The 20,617-nt window shown below is 33.7% G+C and overlaps 2 protein-coding genes across 2 annotated transcripts in view; both read right to left on the bottom strand.

Annotated features, from left to right (window-relative positions):
- LOC111700387 (protein mothers against dpp) overlaps positions 1-13,877 on the bottom strand; it is a 15,236-nt gene extending 1,359 nt beyond the window's left edge. Inside the window, exons 1-11 of the mRNA XM_023471275.1 lie at positions 13,738-13,877; positions 11,097-11,210; positions 10,808-10,939; positions 7,656-7,784; positions 7,276-7,363; positions 6,905-6,972; positions 6,046-6,139; positions 5,596-5,744; positions 2,218-2,345; positions 1,935-2,002; positions 1,265-1,431 (exon numbers count right to left, since the gene is read on the bottom strand). Of these exons, the coding sequence (XP_023327043.1) occupies positions 1,265-1,431; positions 1,935-2,002; positions 2,218-2,345; positions 5,596-5,744; positions 6,046-6,139; positions 6,905-6,972; positions 7,276-7,363; positions 7,656-7,784; positions 10,808-10,939; positions 11,097-11,195 (1,122 nt within the window). The 5' untranslated portion in view covers positions 11,196-11,210; positions 13,738-13,877. The remainder of the gene's footprint in view (positions 1-1,264; positions 1,432-1,934; positions 2,003-2,217; positions 2,346-5,595; positions 5,745-6,045; positions 6,140-6,904; positions 6,973-7,275; positions 7,364-7,655; positions 7,785-10,807; positions 10,940-11,096; positions 11,211-13,737) is intronic.
- Positions 13,878-16,320: 2,443 nt separating this feature from the next.
- Positions 16,321-18,013, bottom strand: LOC111700458 (EIN3-binding F-box protein 1). The gene is made up of 2 exons (XM_023471370.1): positions 17,851-18,013; positions 16,321-17,470 (listed from the first exon to the last, which is right to left on the bottom strand). The coding sequence occupies exon 2, from the start codon at positions 17,286-17,288 to the stop codon at positions 16,365-16,367; it is 924 nt and encodes a 307-aa protein (XP_023327138.1). The 5' UTR covers positions 17,289-17,470; positions 17,851-18,013; the 3' UTR covers positions 16,321-16,364.
- Between the last annotated feature and the right edge of the window lie 2,604 nt (positions 18,014-20,617).

Here is a 20,617-nt window from a genome sequence, read left to right as displayed (position 1 = left end):
GGGGGGGGGGGGGGGGGGGTACAGAATGTGTTATTACCATGCGAAGGTGGGAGGGGGCCGGGAGACGCTCCACAGGGTTAAGGCGAATCCAAGATTATAAAGTTTAGTCAAATAATGCTTTGTGCTTGTATTTGTACCTGTTGAGGATTTACAGGCGGGAAAAAAATCGCATTGAGAATTGGGATACTGTGTGATGTCGAGACGTTTTCAGAGTGACATAATTTTGACCATAAAAAATTCAAGACATTTAATATCTAAGTTAATTCCAACTTTCAACACTTTAACAGGTCCATAGTAATTTTATATCGTAATTAATCACATTTTAAGAGGTTTAGAAACTAATTGTTGCATGAACGATCCATATTTCAGTGGTCGTCAGTACATCACGATCAGTTCAATTAACTAGCAAAGGGGTACATAAAGTCATTAAGTCAAACAGTCGTCCAGCGATACATAAAGCTCGCAGTAGGTACAAAAAGTTGGGTCATTCGATCCATTCAGGGAAAATAAACGGCTTTAGCTTAAAGGGAGCGTTCGCGAAAATTGAAAGGGGGTATAGGCTTACGCGCGATAAATAATCGCTTTTGATCGCTACTAAACTTACTTCTATCTGTTGAGTCTTTAAGGAGAAAATTGTTAAAACGACTTCTACTGAAGAACGTACAGCGTCCATACAAATTCAGAAAGTTGCAATATACGTCTCGGATCGTAAAAAAAAAAAAAATTTCAAACCAATCATTTAGATTCATAGTCAACGATTATTTTTTGACGCATTCGAATATAGTTAATATTCAATATTCTCCTGTATACAATGCACTTAAAACGCCGAAATAGTTGGCCGCGCGCCAGATGTCTCAGCACTCGATGCTTTGAATGATTCACGTGGCAGAGACATCTAGTGGAAAAAAGTTGTGTTCAGTGCATTGTATATAAAACAATTAACACATATTATGAAATGTTAACTATATACGAATGGGTCGAAAAATAATAGATGACTTTAGTTTGTGATATCTGAATTATTTGTTTGAAATAAAATTTATAACTTTACGATACGAGTCGTACATTGCAACTTTCTGAATTTGTATGGAGCTACGTTCTTCAGTATAAGTCGTTCTTAATAATTTTCTCCTTAGAGCTCCAACAGATAGAAGTAAGGTGATAGTAGCGATCAAAAGCGATTATTTTTCACCGTAATCCTAAACCCCCTTTTACTTTTCGCGAACACTCCCTTTAAAAACGTACATAAATCTTAAAGGAATAATACCTGATTGTTAAAAATTTTAAGGCTGCAACCAGGAGGTATTTTGCAAACTGTGGTTGGATGGAATCCATGATGGTAATTGCAGTTCCGACTTTGTACAAAGATTGCAGAATCAGATAAACATTCAGCGTACACCTCGCCACCAACATAATACAGGTGTACACCTTTACCTGTACAGTACATAACATTTAGTTTGATTATGACCATCCAAGTCCAAAATTATCTATAAATATTGAAGTCGGGATCCAGGCAAAATATAACAAAAGAGGATTTTTGAAGGTTCGATAAAACAAAGAAACTTGAACACTTGCCTCAAACTAAAAACTTTCCAATCCTTTTCTCATTGCAACCTGATGTCTTCGGCTTTTAACAATTTAAGTAGCTATTAATTCTACTATATCAAGTGGTCAAAGTTTGAAATCATGTTACATTGATGTAGGAATCAGAAAAGTAAAGTTTGAGGCAAGCGTTTATTTTCTTTAAAAAAGTATTAAATAAAAAGTTGACTAAGAAATGCGAATGAATGACATGAACAAATTGGCAGAAACAGTGCTGAACTGCGCAGATCTGACAATAGCTGTATCACGTAGATGCCATTAATTTATTCTACTGAAAAGGAAGAAGTTTTATCAAAGTGGAAAAAATGCACAATAAATGCAATTATTGTAATTACCTATATGCCGCCTTGTGTTCTCTATCGTTGAGTTTCTGTTGACATTTGAGAGCTGACCCAGACAAAATCTAAATAATTTTCTTTTTTATCTAGAATTTTAACAAAAAATAAAAGACTTATTCCTTTGCAAAAACTTGGTATTTCGACGCCGAAAATATAGTTTTAAAAATGTGTAGAAATTAATAAACTAATAAAATAAAACCGAATTTGAGAAATTTTGTTTTCTTTAAAAAGTGTAATAACCATAAGAAATGAATTTTCTAGCTTATAAGTAATGAACTACCTGTTGTTGTTTTTGTTTGAAGGGTTGGTGAACCCGTCAATGATGATGCTATGAGTGTTAGCGTGGTACACCTCACCTACCCTACTGTTTAACTCATAGTAGGCTATACTAGACCAGTACACGGGCTCCTGTATACAAAATATGTTCAATGTGTGTATTAATAGGATGTACGTGGGAATAGGGTTTTAAACAAATGGTAAACACAGGTGGGAATTTTCCCTTGGTAGGGCAAGAGGCTTTTGTGAAATCTTTGTTAAATAATTATTTTTTATTAAGCCAGTTTAGAAATCACCACCTAAGTTCTAAACACATTGATGTCAAACTTATGCGACATTACTTGTAAGACTTTGCGACCTCGTAGCTACTCTAGCATTAAAAACATGTATTAAGGAAAGCTTTTTTTGTTTGATTGCATTTCAAAGTTCAAAACATTTTCTTTTTCCTCGATAGCTCTTCAGCATTAGAAGTAATGATTGAAAATATGTAAGACTGGCATGTAATCTAACGAAAATGAACTTAAGGTAAAATAAAAGGGGTAATAGGCGTTTGTAGGCGTTGATCGCGATCAATAATAGTTCTATGACTACCTGACTCCTGAAATTGATATACAACTCCAAGATTTACGAAAACTCATATATACGAGCTATAGTCGACGGACCTACATAACCAGATACTGCAAGGCCATTGGTGGCAATTCTGGTCATGTGATATAGACCAAGCCATGTTACAAGATACTGTACTGCCATGAATAAAAATGAATAATGTAATGATTATTGTCTTAAATCAAATACACGCCAGATGTAAATCTTAGGGATTTTCTAGATCAAACATTTGCACAAATGGTTTAGGCGTATGCAAATATTTCACTCTAGATCCCCGTACTCTTGTTTTAGTATCGATCCCTTTAACAACCTCTTTATACATGTCTCTCAGAGTATAAATGAATTTGGATTGATCAGTTTCACAGTTTTTTTATAAGATACATCTGTAAGGTTTATTCATGTTTTAATCAGTTCCTTTAGATCTTCAGCTGCTCCAGTGCAGGATCTGTCTGAGCAGTTTCCTTAACTACACTATCTCGTTCAGGTGTTCCCACAGTCTCTGTTAATCTGGCTGCTCCTACAATCTGGGATGCTCTTATTGTATCTTCAGCTGCTTCTTTAACTACTGGAGCTGCTCTTTGAGTCCATGTTATGTTAGCTGTTCTTACAATCTGAGTTGCTCCCAGAGCTGTTCCTAGAGTCTCTGCTATGTTAGCTGTATTTACAACCTGAGCTGCTACCTGAGCTGTTTCTAGAGTCTCTGCTATGTTAGCTGTACTTTCAATCCGAGCTGCTCCCTGAGCTGTTCCTATAGTCTCAGCTATGTTAGCCGTACTTACAATCTGAGATGCACCCTGAGCTGTCCCTAGAGTCTTGCACTATGAGTTGCTCAAGCTCAGCATCTATCTGAGAAGCTTCCTCAACTCATTATCTCTTTTAGCTGCTCCACTTCAATATCAATCTCATAGCAATCTCTCAACAACAGCTTCCACATTAACTGCTGGTTCATTTGCTGATTCTACTTAAACCTAACTGCTACTGTTTCTCTTCCAAAGTCTCTAATTTAGCTGCACCTACAATCTTAGGTGCGTCCATGGCATTCCTAGCTGCTTTCTTTTCTGAACTGGAAACTGGTCTGTGAAGAGCTATCTACAAGGAGCAGCGTCTCCTGCATCAAGATCTCTTGTTCCTCAACTTTTTCTACAATAGATCTGTGAAGAGCTGTCGTAAACAGCAATGTCTCCTGTCCCAGAATCCTCTGGTTCTGTAGCAGGTTCCACAACAGGTCCGTGAAGAGCTGTTCCACAATGAATGGCATCTCCATACTCAGAATCCTTTGGTTCCGCTAGTGGTTCCACAACAGGTCCGTGAAGGCTGTTCCACAATGAGTGGCATCTCCATACTCACAATCCTCTGGTTCCGCTAGTAGTAGTTCCACAACAGGTCCGTGAAGAGCTGTTCCACAATTAATGGCATCTCCATACTCAGAATCCTCTGTTTCCGCTAATGGTTCCATAACATGTCCGTGAAGAGCTGTTCCACAATGAGAAGCGTCTTTGTTCTCAGGTTCCTGGAAGCCCTAGCTACCCTGTGTGTCTTGGATATCCTAGTTATCCTATGTGTCTAGCATATCCCAATTCTCCTGTGTCCTGGATATTGTAGTTCTCCTATGTGTCCTGGATATCCTAGTTCTCCTATGTGTCCTGGATATCCTAGTTCTCCTATGTGTCCTGGATATCCTAGTTTTCCTATGTGTCCTGGATATTCTAGTTCTTCTTTGTGTCCTGAATATCCTAGTTCTCCTATGTGTCCTGGATATCCCAGTTCTCCTATGTGTCCTGGATATCCTAGTTCTCCTATGTGTCCTGGATATCCTAGTTCTCCTATGTGTCCTGGATATTCTAGTTCTCCTATGTGTCCTGAATATCCTAGTTCTCCTGTGTCTCCTCCAAAATTCAAAGATTAAAAATGTACCATTCTAGAGGTTTGCAGATAACCTTTATGTTTTATATCACTCATTAGTCTCATTTATCGACCTGACTCCTATTTTTAACTAATACGAACTGTAGTTGACAAAGAATAAAAGCCAGTAAACGTCTACAATATCAAATTCTCTTTGTAACTTTATTCAGGATTAATCACGTTTTTTTAATTTTCGTATCATTTAATACTTTCGCTAGGCAGCCAAGTCATTAAAAATACTAAGAAAGTTCTCAAAGTCAAACATTTGCCATTTTGGTGGTTGGAAGATCGTAATTTAGCAAGGAGTTGAAAATCTCTTTTTCAGCATTTAAGGAGATTTCAGCCCCTTAGAATGTATTTCCATTTGAGTTTGGTTCATTTTTTTGTTCCCATTACTTAAACTATGGCTTTAATCTAGATTTTTAAAATGTATGCCACAATTTAATTAAAAATACGAACATGCACAGCCTTCAATCATACTCATGCGCATGTTATTGATTATCAAATTACCACCCAACCAATCTTTCTTTTTGAATGTGTATTAAATATGACATATGAAGCTTAAGAAGTTGTTTGTATGATGGGTTTTCCATTAGAAACATGGTCACTTTAAAATTTCTTCAGCACTGGCTTACTGAGTATTTTGAATACAAACCTTGATCTGTCTTTTCAAGATCGGTTGAGATGTTTTTGTCATAAGTTTTTCCATAATTTTGAGTTTTAACATCTTGAATGTTTTTTTAGAATCACCCTTTACATATGAGTTTTCATATAACTTGGATACAGTTTTATATCATTTCTCTTGAGGCAGGGACATCAGATAGAACTAATATTGATCGCGATTAACTCCTAAGTTTTTAGGCTTTATTTTTACCTGGTAAGGTACAGGTTCAGCATGAGGACTGTTATCTGTCTCCATATTTAATCCATCCGGCGGGCGCTCTCCGCTGCTACCGTCATCATGAGGTGAATAGGCGGGTGGAGGGGTTTCAGGGCCTAGAGAGAAGGGAGAGTGTGGATTACCTAAAAAATAAATGTATATTTGTTGATTCTTAAATTTATAAATGAAGATAAGTTGAAATAAAAAAGGAATTGACCCTTTGCCATTAAGTCAATTCTACTATCACAATATATTTGCAATCCTGATGTTGTAAACCTGTTTTTGCTTTTAATATTAAGTAAAATATTTATCCCAAAAAGCTAATGAAAGAAAAAACGAACCAAGCATAGTTTTTAGTCCCCCTTTTGTTCTATAAGTTTGTAAAAAAGAATAATATTTTTCAAAGAATTAAGAAGTAATATGTATATAATATTCCTACTATACCTGTATGGTTTGATACAGTACTGCCAGGACTAGGTACTGAGATGGGACTATGTGGTCCAGGGTTATATGGACTATGAGGACCAGGATACCCATTCTAGAAATATTTGAGATGGGACTATGTGGTCCAGGGTTATATGGACTATGAGGACCAGGATACCCATTCTAGAAATATTTGAGAAGGGACTATGTGGTCCAGGGTTATATGGACTATGAGGACCAGGATACCCATTCTAGAAATATATGAGATAGGACTATGTGGTCCAGGATTATTTAGACAATGAGAAACAGGATACCCATTCTAGAATTGTATGAGATAGGATTATATGGACTTTAGGGAGAATAGGGACCAGGATACCCATTCTAGTAATATATAATTCATATGTTTATCTATGTCTGAAAAGGAATATATATGTTGCTACAAATGGCATTTCAAGGGATTAACTGTTGAAAGAAATATTATCTTTAATTCTTAATTTATAATCATGAAGAAAGTGGTAAAAAGAAATAATTTTATTGTAAAATGTTAAATGCGATTATTTCAACTGATAAAATCATTGCAAATGTTAGTTCAACTGATAAAATTGCAAATATTAGTTCAACTGATAAAATCATTGCAAATATTAAATCATGTTCGTAATCGTGACGAAGAATCAACAAAATTTCGCTTGTGTTGTTTCCTTTTCTAATTAAGTATTGATTTTAAATGCCAAAAACGCGCAAAAGGGATACAATGGCTCCATGAAGGGGTGGGTGGTGGTTCTTTGCCAAACTTGGCTTTTAAAGTCTCTCTAACTAGTACATACATCCGAAAAACTCCCATTTTTAATGAATATATTTCACTGATTACTTTTGTATTTACCTGGTTAAATGAAACATTATGAGGCATATTGGGTTCAGGTATCTGCTGATAGGGGAGTAGAGAGTGACCTGAAATAGTTTAATATACAGCAACAAAATCACAAGGAATGAGTACATATATATATCTATCAAATTGTTTGATCTTACACGAGTGATCCAATCATATTGGCTTTCCTCGGAGGTTAAACTAAAAAAAAATAAATGTCGAGCATTTGGATGTAATTTGATTTTTTAAAATATCTTAGACCGTTTCTCGTTGCGTAATCCAAGATTATTGTGAATCACCCTGTATGTACAAGTGATGAAAATCTTCAAGTCTGTTACAAATTTATTTTAATCACCTGGTGCGAACTCTGAATCTATTTTAATCACCTGGTGCAAACTCTGAATGCCGCGGAACCAAAACTGGAGGCATGACAGGGGACTCTACTCTCTTATAATGATATGGGTTTATGCACACCTGAAATATTTAATCATTTTTATAATTTTTTGAGTAAAAAGTGTGATACACGATTTTCTTGCCTATCCTAATAGAATAAAACAAAACATTTCCTCAAAATATCGAAGTTAAGAAAACGATAAATATTTTGTTTGAATTTTGAACAGAAAGTTCAGAATCTCAGAATTTGTTGTATCCCTAATGTTCGGTTCGTAATTTAGAGAAGCTTTCGTTAAATTTGAAATGCCGAACAAAATATACGGTGTTCTTCTCACACTGCTATTTCAATGTTAATTTATTTAAAGTTTTATACCTCCATCTGTTTACTTGTGAATGGGAACTCGCATATTTCTAAAGGTTTGAGTTCATGATGAGATTGTAGATCAGGCCATCTCCATACTCGGCAGTAGATTACATGGGGCAAACCTTTTCTGTGGGACACCTAAATATACAAGATTTATAATGCACAAGATTGGGAACCAAGCTTCGCCTAGGAACTCAACTGTCAATTTAATTAAGAATGTATATATTGATATAAGAACATTTTCTTAGTTCTACCAAATTCCACGATTAAAATAGATTACTTCTTTATATATAGAAGCATGTATACAATATATGTGCCGGGATTTTTAAGTTAATGTCTGTAGTAAATATTGAGGCCCATTGTAAATTACGTCGTATATTGTTCAAATAGTAAATGCGCAAATCCTGTAATGCGATTGACCCATTCCATGTACATATATATATAACTCCGTCATGCCCATATTGTGATAGTTAAACTACGTTATATATAACAGTGCATTACTTGTAATTACGCTGTTAGAGACCAAATTCTAATCTGAACTAAAGAAATAAACCTCAGTTTATAGAATAACTCCGTACTGTTAACTGCGAGAGAGTAATCGTTCCTGTTTTGATAAAACAGGTTGGGATCGATATAAAGATTATTTGATGGCTAGGCTTGTGTCCCCGTGTGGCATTTAGAGCGGATCGTCCCCATCATTTGGGATCGATATATAGCTTGCTTGATAGCTAGGCTTGTGTCCCTGTGTAACTTTTAGAGTACTGAATTAATAGCTTGTTGGATAGCTACGCTTTTGTCTCTGTGTGGCATTTGGAGCCTGAATTGATAGCTCAGTTTGATAGCTACAGAGATCGCGCAAAGTGGTAGTGGAGTTGATAGTTCGCGGGATTGCAACCTTGTAGATTGTGTCCTGGTTGACTTTGATAGTGGACGGGTTGGATCTGGATTTAGAGAACTTGTTATGGAGGAGAGGTGTTTTCTACATGTCTATTTATAATCAACACTTTACCCAGATAAGGAACTGATTACTCGACACAAACTCTAATTTTATAACGTAACCCAAAAGCCTTAAGAACGGATAGAAATATCAAGTCACAAAGATTACTGGATTAGAAAAAGAATGCGTGAAGAAAATAGCCACAATTTCGTTTCTGTTGTGGAAGACGATGCCTGGCCGCATTAAACAAATCCCACAAGATTCAACGGAATGAGATAGAACGGATACGGGGCATTGTACTAAAAGTCTACACGTGTGATATCGATATTTACTCATGTTCTGAACCCTCTAGTAATAAGTTATAAGAAATATATATACTGGAAGTTACTTTATGCGATTCATTAGAGTTTGACTCACGTCCTCTATACTGTTCCATTTTTAATTTCCTTTTTTAAATCTTTTACTTGAGAAATAATTGTCCCTCAAAGATTGAAATGGTAAACTTTGAGAGGGGTTCATACCAACTTTTTTCCTTGCAGTAATATTTAAATTAAACATCAAAATTATTTAAAAGATTCTCAAACTCGTCATGCTGTTGGGAGGAAATTAATATAATTTACTTCCAACAGAAAGTGTTTTTAATTTTAAAAAGCTAGAGTTACAAACGGAGAAATATGATAAAAATTAAATCTTAAAAATAACGTAGTTTTTGTACGATAAAATTATACGTTTTCGTTTCGCCAGTGCCAATTTTCTCTTTTGGAAGTATTTTGAAAACGCATACGCGCTTGAAATACCCCGAACGTTTAATATAAAAATGTTAAATCGTAAATCGTATCCCTCCCTCTAATACTCCCTCCCCTTCTCTACAGTTAAACATTTAACTGTTATTAAATCCCTGTGAGCTGCTGGGAATTAAATTGAATGGACTGCCCCCCCCCCTCCTCCTTTCCACCCTCTATTTAAATATTTATAGTCAAGCCAGGTTATAATCAGGATAATATCGAGAAATTAAAGTAAAACTGAAGTAAAATTGAAATATTTTATGCTTTTTATCATAACTCCTCTTTTCAAAGAGCTATTGAGAAGAACAAAAATGTTTGGAATTCATAATAAGTAACTAAATAAATTTGCTTTTCTTATACTTGAGCGTAGAATTAGAACTAGAGGAGTAACTAAGTCAAATAGTCGCAACAGTAATATCAATTGAATTTGACCTTCCCTCCTGGTTAGTTTGCAGTGATCTCAAAATGTTTGTGGGAAAATGGATTTCGAAAATGTAAATCATAAAAAATAATAATTAATTTGAATTGATGCCGGATGTGGACAAAAAGAGTTAGAAGGAAAGTACATTAAACCGTGTGTAATCAAGCCTAAAACATTCCCAAAAAAATCCCCACTCACCCCCACCCCCACCCCCTCTCCTCCCTCCTGGCCTAAAGCGGGGCAAACGAACCAAACAAAGCATCGCATGACTTTTCCTGTCATACTGACACAGACGCAAAAACAAGAGATTTTATGATAAAGAAACTTTAACAAAATGTTTAAATTTACACTAATCCTCTACCCCCCCCCACCCTCCAAGAGAGGAAATATTGTAGAGGTGTGACCCAGGGCCAGGGGGGGGGGGGTAAGGGAGGTAGTAGAAAGGGGCACATGTTGTTTGTTTAATGTATACTGCATAGCTATGGCAAATGGATAATATTGTAGAGGTGGGACCCAGGGGGGGGTAAGGGAGGTAGTAGAAAGGGGCACATGTTGTTTGTTAAATGTATACTGCATAGCTATGGAAAATGGATAATATTGTAGAGGTGGGACCGTGGGACCCAGGGGGGGGTAAGGGAGGTAGTAGAAAGGGGCACATGTTGTTTGTTTAATATATACTGCATAGCTATGGAAAATGGATAATTGGATATGGTATACAATTCTATAGTCAAAGAATAAATCATATTACTGTCAGATTCTTTCCAACTTCCAAGGCTTGTACATATTGAAAAGGTTGACTTAAAAAATAATAAATGTTTTTACAAGAATAAGTTTTTAAAAATTACCATTAAAGTTTCAATAAAAAGCTTAGTGCTCTGTACGATCAATTTTGATCCAATTGTTGAAGTTATTAATTAATATTTATCCCGCACTTACATAGTGATGCACAATGGCACCATTGAGGATGCACATATTAATTTTGCAATGCAACAATAGTTTACAATCTTGCATGTTGTACCTGTAATCTGCCGTCAAGAGATCTGGGAATAGTAACACATTTACTGGGTTGTCCAGGGCAGGAGAGGGCCTGTTCTAATGTTTCAATTGCTCCTTTTGTTTTCTTCAATTTCTTTACTAACGCATCCACAGCCTAAATAGAATATAGTTAAATCTCATCTAAGGATAACAGCTTAGCAAAGGGCATTATTCTTTTGTTTAAATAATCTCTCTTTTGTATAAATAAATAATGAATGCAAGAGGAGTAGAAAAAGTAAATAAAAAAACAGATTACTATTTTAAATAATTACCTTTTCAGCCCATTTCTCCTCTTCGTCTCCCTGTTTCCAGCCCAATAGACGTTTAACTGCTGGACTAGTGAAGGAGAAAAGAGAGTTCAACGTCGTCATTCTTCAAATATTCTCCTAATCAATAATATACATTTTTATTAGAATGTGTACGGCTATCAAACTTTTTCGGGCTTACTTCAGAGCCCAAAACTTAAGACAGGGTATATTTATGGAAACCAGCTTTAGAGCCCGGGTTTCACGAATCGGGTTAGGCAGTTTAATGGATATCAATATTTTTGTTATTCATTTTTTTCCGAATCTCAGTCATAAATCAAAATCTACCCAAATGTTAAGACCCAAAAAAGAAAAATCAGTAGTTTCGTTCAACAATGTACAATGTGTAAAAGTGTACAGAGCTGAAAACTTTAGAATGGGATATCCTTAATCCTGATCGGAAAATTAATCTGGAGATTAAAAATGAGAGGAGAACAAGCAACATTTAATCTCGAGATTAAGAAAAAGAGTGGATTAAGCATTAATCCCGATATCCACCATTCTAAAGTTTTCAGCTCTGTATACATACAGTGTATCGAGTGTAGTATTCTGCGCGGGGACCTGTACAGTGTACACTCTTAACATAAACTGCATTACAGTGTACACAGGTGAGCATTAAAACCGTTTAACAGGACCAGAGCAAATATCATTTGTTTCTAGTTTTCTTATATTTTGTTGCCTTATACGTTTTTATTTTGCCTTAAATATAAAAACTCGCTGTCTTTCTGGTACACTATTTGAAATATTTATTTTGAATTAAAAGTTCCAAGTTTTTTAATCAAAGTTTTAAATGCTTTAGATAAAACTTCCCTGTCAGAAATATGATTGAAAATTAAAAATAGATTGTTAAAAGCATTCAACAAGTGCATTATCAATTTAACTTTAAAAAATATTATTCCTTTTCTATTACTATTCAAAAGTTCTAATCTACCACAAAATTAAAAAAAATTAAGTGAGTTATGATTATGTAACTAATTAATTATCAAAATAGAGTCACTTTTACTATCAGTTTTTAAATATATTAATACGAGTTTACTTAAATCAATTTTAACGCAATTTGACTTATGTAAACTGAGCTGGGAACTTCAGATTGGAATACCTTTAATCCTGACAGATAATCCGAATATCCAATGTGGACACTTATATTTTCTTGCTTAATTCAATCGTTTTTTGATATAGAACATAAAAATCAAAAACCAGTTTTTTTAAAATTAAGGAGTCCCCCGTTTTTATATATTAATCTTAAATGGCGTGCAACCTTTTGAATTTCCCGGCTTTTGATATGCGACTCTGATTGGATGAATTTTCTACACTTTTCAGAATAAAAGTACAAGATTAGGTTAGTCACGAGATTAAAAAAAAGAGAGGATCAAGCATTGATCTCGATATCCACCATTCTAAAGTTCTATAGTATGAACTATAGACGTCTGTAACTATTCTGTTCTGTAAATTGTAAAATTCTAAATATACGAACTTTAGTTTTGTGTATATTTATTCATGAACTAGCATAGCCTTATGTAAACTGTAACTCTGATCTGTTTTTTCAAGCTGCAGGTAAATGTAAACTGTAACTATGAACTATAGTCTTGTGTACTGTGCGTAATATATATACACATATGGATATGAAACTTGTAAATTTGAATGAGAGATCACATAGATAATCATCAATATGAACTAAATGAACTTAAAGGAATTAAGTACAATTTATCAGTTAAGTACAGTGTACTGTACACAAATAAATGCTGGTGGAGACCTGTTGTCAAATGTGCAAAGAATTATAAGACTGATATTGAAGCAAGACCAGCCAGTCAGGCAGTCAAGCAGTCAGGCACTAGGCAGCTTTATAAAAACCGGTTTACAGGCTTTCCCACACAACTAAATTCAGGGTTAGGTCTTAGATAACAGTTATCATCATTTTAAAAGATGCAAAACACTTGTCAGGGGTGAATATTTTTTTTGTCAGGGGGTGTAGGAAACGAAGGGGGGACAGTAAAATGAAAATAATACCCTATGAAGAAAAAGTTCATGATTCAAATATCAAAACATGTAATATTGTAATATGTATATGTAATATTCTGCATACTAATAATATGTTTACGATTGAAATAGTCCAATCATTAATGAGCAAGGGACTACAAAATTCAACCAAATCTGTACTTCTCAGATGATACGCTAATACTGTTCATGAACTTAAGGCTTGGTCAAATGCAAATTTATGTTGTAAGACGTCATGCAGCGGGATCGATATTAGGGAACATTTTGTTAAATTTAAAGATATGACTTTGACTTCAAGTGATCGCTTTAAGTTATGTAGACAATTTATAAAAGGGGTAAGGGGGGGGGGTCCAAAAATCGTATACTAGGAAATTACCCATTCAATGTGATGTGTGATAAGAAATTTTGGAATTGAAAATTTGTTTTTTAACGAACGCGAAGAAAACTATTAAATTAAACCACAACAAAGAAATCTATATAAAAAAACACAACAAATATATCTGTATAAATCAATATGAAAAACAGATTTTGAAATAAACATTTAAGTTTATATTATTAGGACAACAATCCTTATCCGTACAAAAAAAAGTTAAAACCGTTTATATGTTTTTACCTAAATATCGAAAGACGGCGCAAACCTGCACCTTGCAATTTTCTATCTTTCTATATTTCTAATTCTTAGTTCACTTGTTCACTTGTTTTACAGCGTTTACACGAGGATTGTGTGATTAAGACTGGACTAGAGTTTCAGACTTCAGTCTTCAGACATCAGTGTCGGGGGTGGTAGGGGAGGGGCAAGGGGGGGCAGATCTACTGGCGCCATGGACAAGAGAGGGGGGGCTTTCATTCGACTAGGCTAGTTGGTTTAGGGGAGGGGGTTGACGGGTTGGGTAAGAGAGGGGGTTGGAGAGGGGCAACGGGTTAGACAGAGGGGGAGGGGTGTAACTTTACTAATTAAGTTTACGGTTCAAGTGTTGTAGGTACAGAGAAATAAAGGCAGTCTAGATTTTAGGGTGTTAAGGAGCCAAATTTAGGGGGGGGGGGCGGGGGTATTAGCCGTCATTTCGCATTTACTTCTTAAAAATGAAATACGTACTGAATATTTGTTTGTGAAAACTTACTTTTTTAATTATCCAACTTAGCCCCATCTTGATATCTTCTAATTGTTTATGCGATGAGGGAAATGAGGAGGGGTCAGGGGTGGGTTCCTTTGACTCCATCAGATCGACTATATACTTGAAATTTGAATATATCTGATTATACATGGAACAACTAGAGATCCATGTGATTATATCATGAACCAAATGTCGTTCTTAAAAGTATGTTTCCTTCTGCATCAGAATAAAAAGCTGAAACCTAATTGCAAAGCTTTCGCTTTTCAGACATTTTCTATTTGAATTACTCTGCAACTCCTAAACTTTTAATAAATAACATTCAATAGTAAACATATTTGTTAAATTTAAAGATATGACTTTGACTTCAAGTGATCGCTTTAAGTTATGTAGACAATTTATAAAAGGGGTAAGGGGGGGGGGTCCAAAAATAAAAAAGTGTTCTTTCGAAAATTACAATTTATTTTTCTTTTAAAAGAGTTTATATAGATTATATGACAAATTATAAAATAGATCAAAATGTGGGTTAAAACAAATATTTGCGTAGGACCAAAAAATTTAAATTTTTACATAAATATTTACGTTTTAAACACATTTAACCAATTTCAAATTCCTTTACATGTATTACGTAAATGTTTACTATAAATTTCGCGCTTTCTATAGTTCTACCTCCTCTATGACCGACAGTGACAGAGTGACTCCGTACTCCGTAGGGCGACCTAAGTAAGGACGACATTTATCTAATTTAGTTTAAAGTATCTTAAAAGTTTGTATTAACAGTGAATTTAGACAAATAATTGGTCTTTGTCATTGCCAGGTGTTACTTTTTAAAGGAAGTTTCCTTATAATTTTGCATTTTCTAAGGGGGGCCTCCCAATGGAACTCCCAGGGGTGGGACAAGAGGACTACTGCCCCCCCCTGTCTACGCCACTGTAGAGAAGGAATACCGCTAAAGAAGCAATTTATATTGCTTGAATTTTTGATAGTTATGCAATGTATCTATGATATATTTAGTAAACAAATATTAAACTATACTGACCAAAGAAAGATGGGCGTGATTCCTGTAATAGTATTTATAAATATAAATGCCTAGGGTGTCCCACAATACATGACAGTTGATAAAAATTATGAATGTCTTCACATGCATATACTGTTTAGATATTAAAGGCTTTTTGCAGTTTATTTCGTTAAAAAAAATCTGTTGCTTTTTCTCCAAATAATGCTTTTATTATTTTCTTTGGTATCAAACAACCTAGCAAACTACGGAAGAAGACATTCAAAACTATTTACTAACTGTCCTGTTTCGTGGGACACCCTGTACTTTACTTTTTTATCCTAATTCATAAATCATAATCATGTCTCGTAAAATGTACATTTTTTCTTATTTTAGCATTCTTAGCTGGCTGCTCAAATTTTGATTTAATTAAACCATGATATACTGCACGCACTGAGGAAAAATAAGAGAGTTTCTTGTTTTCTATGAATGTTTTTTGATATGAATATACTTTACGTATTTCTAACATAACTCATAACTCATAATCATGTCTCGAAAAATCATTTTACTTTAGTCTACCATTCTCAGCGGGTTGCTCAATTAAGAAAGTTTCCTTGTTTTCTATGACTGAGCTGGAGTTAATGTAATAAAAGCCAATTGCCCTTAAGGGTCATTATTTATAGCTATAACTAATACATAAACAAGATTAGCTTGATATGAGAAACACATATTATTTCTTATTTCTTATTTTTATTTTATAAATTATATTAGAAATAGTATTACAAAGAAATAAATTTCTAAAGTTCTGAATATTTTGTTTATTTCACATTTCTGATTTCAGAGGTAAACAACGAAATTGTTCAACTTATTCAAACCTCGTTTTCAACTATTTAAACGTTGAAATGTTTAAAAAGATAGTGTACAAACAATTTAGACAACAAATACAAATGAACAAATAAATCGTTAATATGACACTTTAAGATGACGACTTTAAAAGGTCGTCATCTGTATAAGTAAAATCACAAATGAAGTTGATGTAAAATGCTAACTGTGATAAGAATTAAACAATATTTTGTTTTAAATTTCCAAATAACTTCATGAAGTAATGTTATTTTATTATTTAAAATTATATAATTAACCACAACAATTCTTTATAATTAGAAGGTTTAAATTCATATTTTCTAGTTGTTGTAAACACTTCTCAGAGATTCTTCCTCCATGTTCTCCAATATTTAGATTTTTCATTCTCCTAGAGCAAACTTGAACTAGGTTTATCAAACCAGAATCTGCCAGCTTAGAACATCCGACACAGTCTAGTGTTTGTATGGAGGAGAGAATCTCGTTCCTAGCTTTTATATCTCCAGACACCATTGTGTATCCAATGTTGAGATATTTCAATGTTTCGCCACAAATATTAAATACATGCAATAGTCCAATGTCCGTAAAACTTTTACATTGATGAAGATTTAGAATTGAAATACATGGAAGACGACATTTGAAACTGCTCCAAAAGTTGTCAGAAATTTTAGTGTGAGTAATATAAAGATGATTTAATGTTTGACTGCACTTACTTATAAGACAGGAAAGTCCTTCATCAGTTAAATTTCTGCACATACTACAATTAAGTTTCACCAGATTAGGAATAATAATACTTTTTATTTCTCCAGATATTTTTGTAAAAGTTAAATCTAAAGATGTCAGATTTTCACCACAAATTCTAAGCAATTGGTGCAACCCAATATCAGCAAGATTATAACAATAACTACAGTCTAAATCATTTATCTTACATTTCCCTGTGTATTGGACTAGAGATACACAGTCTATTTCTGCTGAGGTTGGACCGAAACTAAAAGATTTTAAATTTTCACAAGAATAAAAAGTGTGAAGAATGCCGCTGTCAGAAATATTACACCCACTGACATTTAGATGATTAAGATTGTTTTTACAAATTTTGAGAAGTTTTTGTAGTCCTTTGTCGTTGAGTGACGAACATTTAATGCTTAAACTTCTAAGTTTTGACGAGTAACTCAGGTTTTCTTCTAGGGTTTCTCCAGTCATACTTGTATTTTCCAATTCCAGGTGTTGAAGGCTTGGATTTGAAAGTAAAGCAGAAATCCCAGTATCCGATAATTCAATCGAATTTCCAATTCTTACACTGAGTAGCTCACTATGGTTTCTTGATATAATCTCAAGACTTGCATTAATATCTTCTCTGCCCCTCAGTTCAGCAATATATAATCCTATAACAAGATTTTATAATCAACAAAAGTCAATCCTGGAAAGGACTATGGAAAAAATGTTTTCCTAAATCATAAACATATTTCCGGATTTAGTTTTTCCTGCAATGCAATGTCAAATTTACTGGCTCAAAGCCTCGACTACGGGTAGTGCAGGTTCGGGATGCATTTTATCGGTAAAACGAACTTTACAGGCCCAAAACAAGGATATATAATATGTTTACTAACTTTTTCGCATGTACTTTTTACTAATTAAATGTTTTAAAGATTAATAAATTACACAGCTTGAGAAGAGACAGTTCTGAATTAAATGAGAAAAAATGGTATTTTTTATAAATAATATTTCTAACAGACATATATGTTTTATAGAATAACATCTTTACCTTCAATTCGTCCAACATCTAGTGAGAATTGTATTAGTTGTCTTGGATTAATTGGTTTGAACAAACTCCATTGAAATATACTGGAATCAATATCTTCAATATTTTGTCGTAATACTGGATGAACTGCTCTCAATACTCTTCTTGTTCTCAAATCTAACCACTGAAATATTGTAAGATATGAAAATTTTGTGATATATTTGCTTTCTTGATAAAAACTTCCTAACCTAACATTATCCCAAGAACAAATTTTTTGGAAAAATAATTAATTTAGGAAACAGTATTCAATAAATTGTATCTATTTGAAAAATATTATGTAATTTGCATCAAATGCCATCCAATTTTTGCCATTTGTGTCTGCTATTTTAACAATGAAATGATGTTCTTCAAGGTATAAACCCATCCCTGTTCAGTGTTCAGTGTCTGTTTTAACAATGAAAGGGGCTGATGTTCTTCAAGGTATAAACCCATCTACCACAAAAGGAAAGTAATTTTTCTATCAGGTATAACATTTGCGTAGATGCAGATATATTGTTAAAGAAATTGACAGTTTTTACATCAAGGATTGAAATATAAGGCGACAAAAGCTCAGAAAATATCGTAAAAAAGAAGAATGTAAGCGTTTAAATTTTAAAACACGAGTAAACCCCGTTTTAACGTCTATTTACACCCAAGTATAAGACCGAGCTAAGATTCGAACTTTAGGTAGCTGCTAGATTAGGTTTTCGTATTTTCTTTTATAATAAAGCTTTCATAAAAAAAATTGACAGAATTTGTTTCTACGAAATTTATTCTCGTCACCTCTTTTAATATTTGTGCTTTCATAACTAAGGAAAGCTCCCAATGTGAAATTCAAATACTAAAAGACAATTTAATGTTGAAAATAAGATATCTATATAGATATTTTCTTTTTATTAATTGTCATTAACAGCGTATATTCCCGTTTAGTCTAAAGTAACCAGGGAATTGGAATAGGAATAGGAAGTAACTGAGGAGGTCTTTTCTTAACGTAAATTGTAAAGACTTCCTCTACACTACTAAGCGCAGAATCGTACTGCTTACGACGTTATAAAGCGTACTGCACAAAATAAACAAACATTAATTTAATATGTCATTTTGACCATAAAATTAATACTTACATAAATTCAAAATTGACTGCAGAAAACATTTTTGTTTGTGTAAATAATGAAAATCGAAATTTCAACAAAGTTGGAGTGTATTTATATTTAATGTACAGTATATGCTGCACTTCACAAAAATGTATATAAAGTTTTAAGGTGGATACATAGGGAACCCCATTTCTTTTCTATAGTTACAATAAATTATGCATCATAAAACTTAGCAGCACGAAGTTCGTTGTTTACGAAGTTTTCTGAATTTGCAGTTCTGGATTTGGTCTGTTTGTATCCAATACGTCTAAACGGCTAAGCTGATTGGGTACACATATTTTGTGACAATCTCATACGATCTCAGAGATGGCTTATGGAAAGTTTGGAGTAAATCATTTTACCAGGAAAAAAGGCCAATTTTTAATGACAAAATGTCAATTTTCATATCAATATTTACAGAGAAATCCTACAAATTTTGAGTTTTAAAATTACGAAGAAAGATGGCCGATTGAAAAGCAACATATACATGCGAAGCGCTCTTGAAGTCACATTATAAACGAATATAGGGTTGTTTCCCTGATATCCTTTTTTATTTTATCTAAAGTAGGTAGCATAAAAATGTTCTATATGCATAGTTCCATACATTTACAGGTATATTTTTACATAATGCCATTTTTCGTCTTTTATTGCCAGTTATGAGAGTTTAAGAAGTCATAGGATTCCCAAAATAATTAGTTTTTCATTTCATACTAATTCTTATGAATTCTACAACAAGAACAACAAGCTGCTTCTGATAATTCAAAATATCCAAAGTTCAAAACATAAAAATACAAAGACAACAGCACTTAACTAGCTTACTGCATATATTTAAAAATAAATAAATTTTCATATGGAAAAATGTACAAAAACAATCTTGTTTAAGTAAACTATTATATTCATGTATATAGTTATTTTGTTCAAAAGTTCAAAACTGACCGTTCGTTGTAGCTTAACCCTTCCGTTTTTATGAAAACGAAGGTTCGTTGGTTCCGAAAATTAAAAACCTGAATAAAGACGACTTTTAGTTGTTATGACTGTACAATAAATGGCTAGATAAACCAAAGTTATTGATTCTGTATATTAATTCCATGTTTATTTGCACACCCTTAGCTTGTGTGTATGTATGAAGTGAGTTCTAATCTACCCAGTCTAAGTTTAACCCTTTATCCTTCAGTTAATCTATAATTAAGCACTATGCTTAGGACACTAAAACAGTAGAACTACTCCATGCTCTCGAATATTATCATTTAAATGAAAACATGTTATCATCTTCAATCTAGAGATGCATTCACCTTCAATGCATGATAAACCAACAGAGAAAATGAAAAAAGGTAGGGGGATTGGGTTTGTGTACACATTTTATTGTAACGTATGTGAAAAAATTATTTTTTTAAAGCACAATATCAAAAGATTTCAGACAAAGGTCAGAACTGTCCTGGAAAGGGTATAAAAATGCTCGGCTTGTTTACTTTAACTGTTGTTGATTTTCATTAAACCGGTTCTAGAGCAACCAGATACGTCACAGTAAAATCAGATATAAAGAGAGTATACCAGAGATCTAGCTATTAAACACTGGAATATATGATATTTTCTACAACGCGTTCCATTGTGTACAACTGGAG

The sequence above is a fragment of the Eurytemora carolleeae genome, unplaced genomic scaffold (assembly GCF_000591075.1).
Source record: "Eurytemora carolleeae unplaced genomic scaffold, Eaff_2.0 scaffold88, whole genome shotgun sequence".
Lineage (NCBI taxonomy): Eukaryota > Metazoa > Arthropoda > Copepoda > Calanoida > Temoridae > Eurytemora > Eurytemora carolleeae.
Note: the sequence above shows the minus strand (reverse complement) of the source record. Positions and strands in the feature narration are given on the sequence as shown.